Below are 1,464 nucleotides of genomic sequence, written 5' to 3'. Positions count from 1 at the left end.
CCCTGACTGACTGACCTGACACTATGTAGCTAAGTCTGGCCTGGAACTCACAATCCACCTATGTTAACCTCTCAAAGCTAGGATTATAACCATGTATCACACACTGGGCAAGAGCTAGTATCTGAGCCCAAGTGTGTCTCAGGCTACAGTCTGGGCACTTTTCCCATGACATCGCATTGTCTCCCTTCTGTTCTCACTGTATCTCTTCCTCCACCACCACAATGTAGCTGCCCACCTTGATAAACTTGTCACTACACAGGTGGTCCCAAGTTCCCATGGAAAACCATCCTGTCACCTTCCTGACCTTAGGGGACTTTAAATTCTGCCCAAAGGCCAGCAGTTCTGCAAGGAGATATTGCAATGTAACACAGAATCCCCAAAGCAGGACTCAAGGTCTCCGCTGTATGCTACTGGGTCCAGGCAATCATATGCCTCAAGATTCTGTTAAGTTTGTCACAACGCTAAATATCAACACTCACCTCATCAGGAAAATCCTTGGGGTGGGGAGAGGTGAAACGGATCCGCATTTCAGGGTCTATTCTTGAAACCTGATCCAGGAGATGAGAAAAACGAAGCCCCCCTTGTTTGGTTTTATAGTTGGTAGTAAAACCACGACTGAGGTTGGTAGACACTGCATTATTGAACTGGACCTCCGAATTGTCCCGAAAACTGTTAACATTCTGGCCAAGAAGTGTCACTTCTTTTACCCCCTAAAAACAAAAAGAACATGTTGAAAACTAGTTTAAAATTTCTAAAACAACAGATTCACGTCAAACCACTAATTAAAAATTAGCTAAACCTACCAAGAACCATATGGAAACCTGTCTTTAATACAATAATTTCACACTGGAGTATTTTATCTAAAGACTGAACAACAGGCAAGACAGTGACAGTAAGTGCCTTTAATCCCAGTACTTGGAAGGCAGAGACAGTCAGATCTCTGTGAGTTCAAGGCTAGCCTGGTCTACAGAGGGAGTTCTAGGACAGCCAGAACTGTTACAAAGACAAACCCTGTCTCGAGAGAAAAAAAAAAGACTGAAAAGAATAAAACCTTAAATACTAAGAGTGTGCATGATTATAATCTCGACACTCAGGAAGCATAGGCAGGTTTCTATTAGCATCTTAATCCTTTGAACAGAATATATCTATCCTAAAGGAGTTTTGTATTGTGGGGGAATTAAAAATGGGGGGAAGGGGATGACTTTAGTATTTAGGCAGGTGAAAACAGATTCACAAGCTACCATCTTTGGATAATAGAGAAGCACAGGCTACAAAATAGAAAGGTTGTACTCAGCCCGCCCAGAGCATGCTCAGACAAAGAAAGCTTAGAGAACCTCACCTGCTCAGATAGTTTCCTCACTTCATCTAGAATGGAGGCAACAGGCCGACTCCTCTCCCGGCCACGAGTGAAAGGAACGATACAGTAACTGCACATGTTGTCACAGCCACGCATGATTGATCTAA

General features: G+C 43.3%; 1 protein-coding gene across 1 annotated transcript in view; it reads right to left on the bottom strand.

Annotated features, from left to right (window-relative positions):
• Positions 1–1,464, bottom strand: part of Cdk5rap1 (CDK5 regulatory subunit associated protein 1) — a 22,955-nt gene that overhangs the window by 17,072 nt on the left and 4,419 nt on the right. Inside the window, exons 5-6 of the mRNA XM_013352083.2 lie at positions 1,340–1,460; positions 480–710 (exon numbers count right to left, since the gene is read on the bottom strand). Coding sequence (XP_013207537.1) covers positions 480–710; positions 1,340–1,460 — 352 coding nt within the window. The remainder of the gene's footprint in view (positions 1–479; positions 711–1,339; positions 1,461–1,464) is intronic.

The sequence above is a fragment of the Microtus ochrogaster genome, linkage group LG8 (assembly GCF_000317375.1).
Source record: "Microtus ochrogaster isolate Prairie Vole_2 linkage group LG8, MicOch1.0, whole genome shotgun sequence".
In the NCBI taxonomy this organism is placed as follows: Eukaryota; Metazoa; Chordata; class Mammalia; order Rodentia; family Cricetidae; genus Microtus; species Microtus ochrogaster.
Note: the sequence above shows the minus strand (reverse complement) of the source record. Positions and strands in the feature narration are given on the sequence as shown.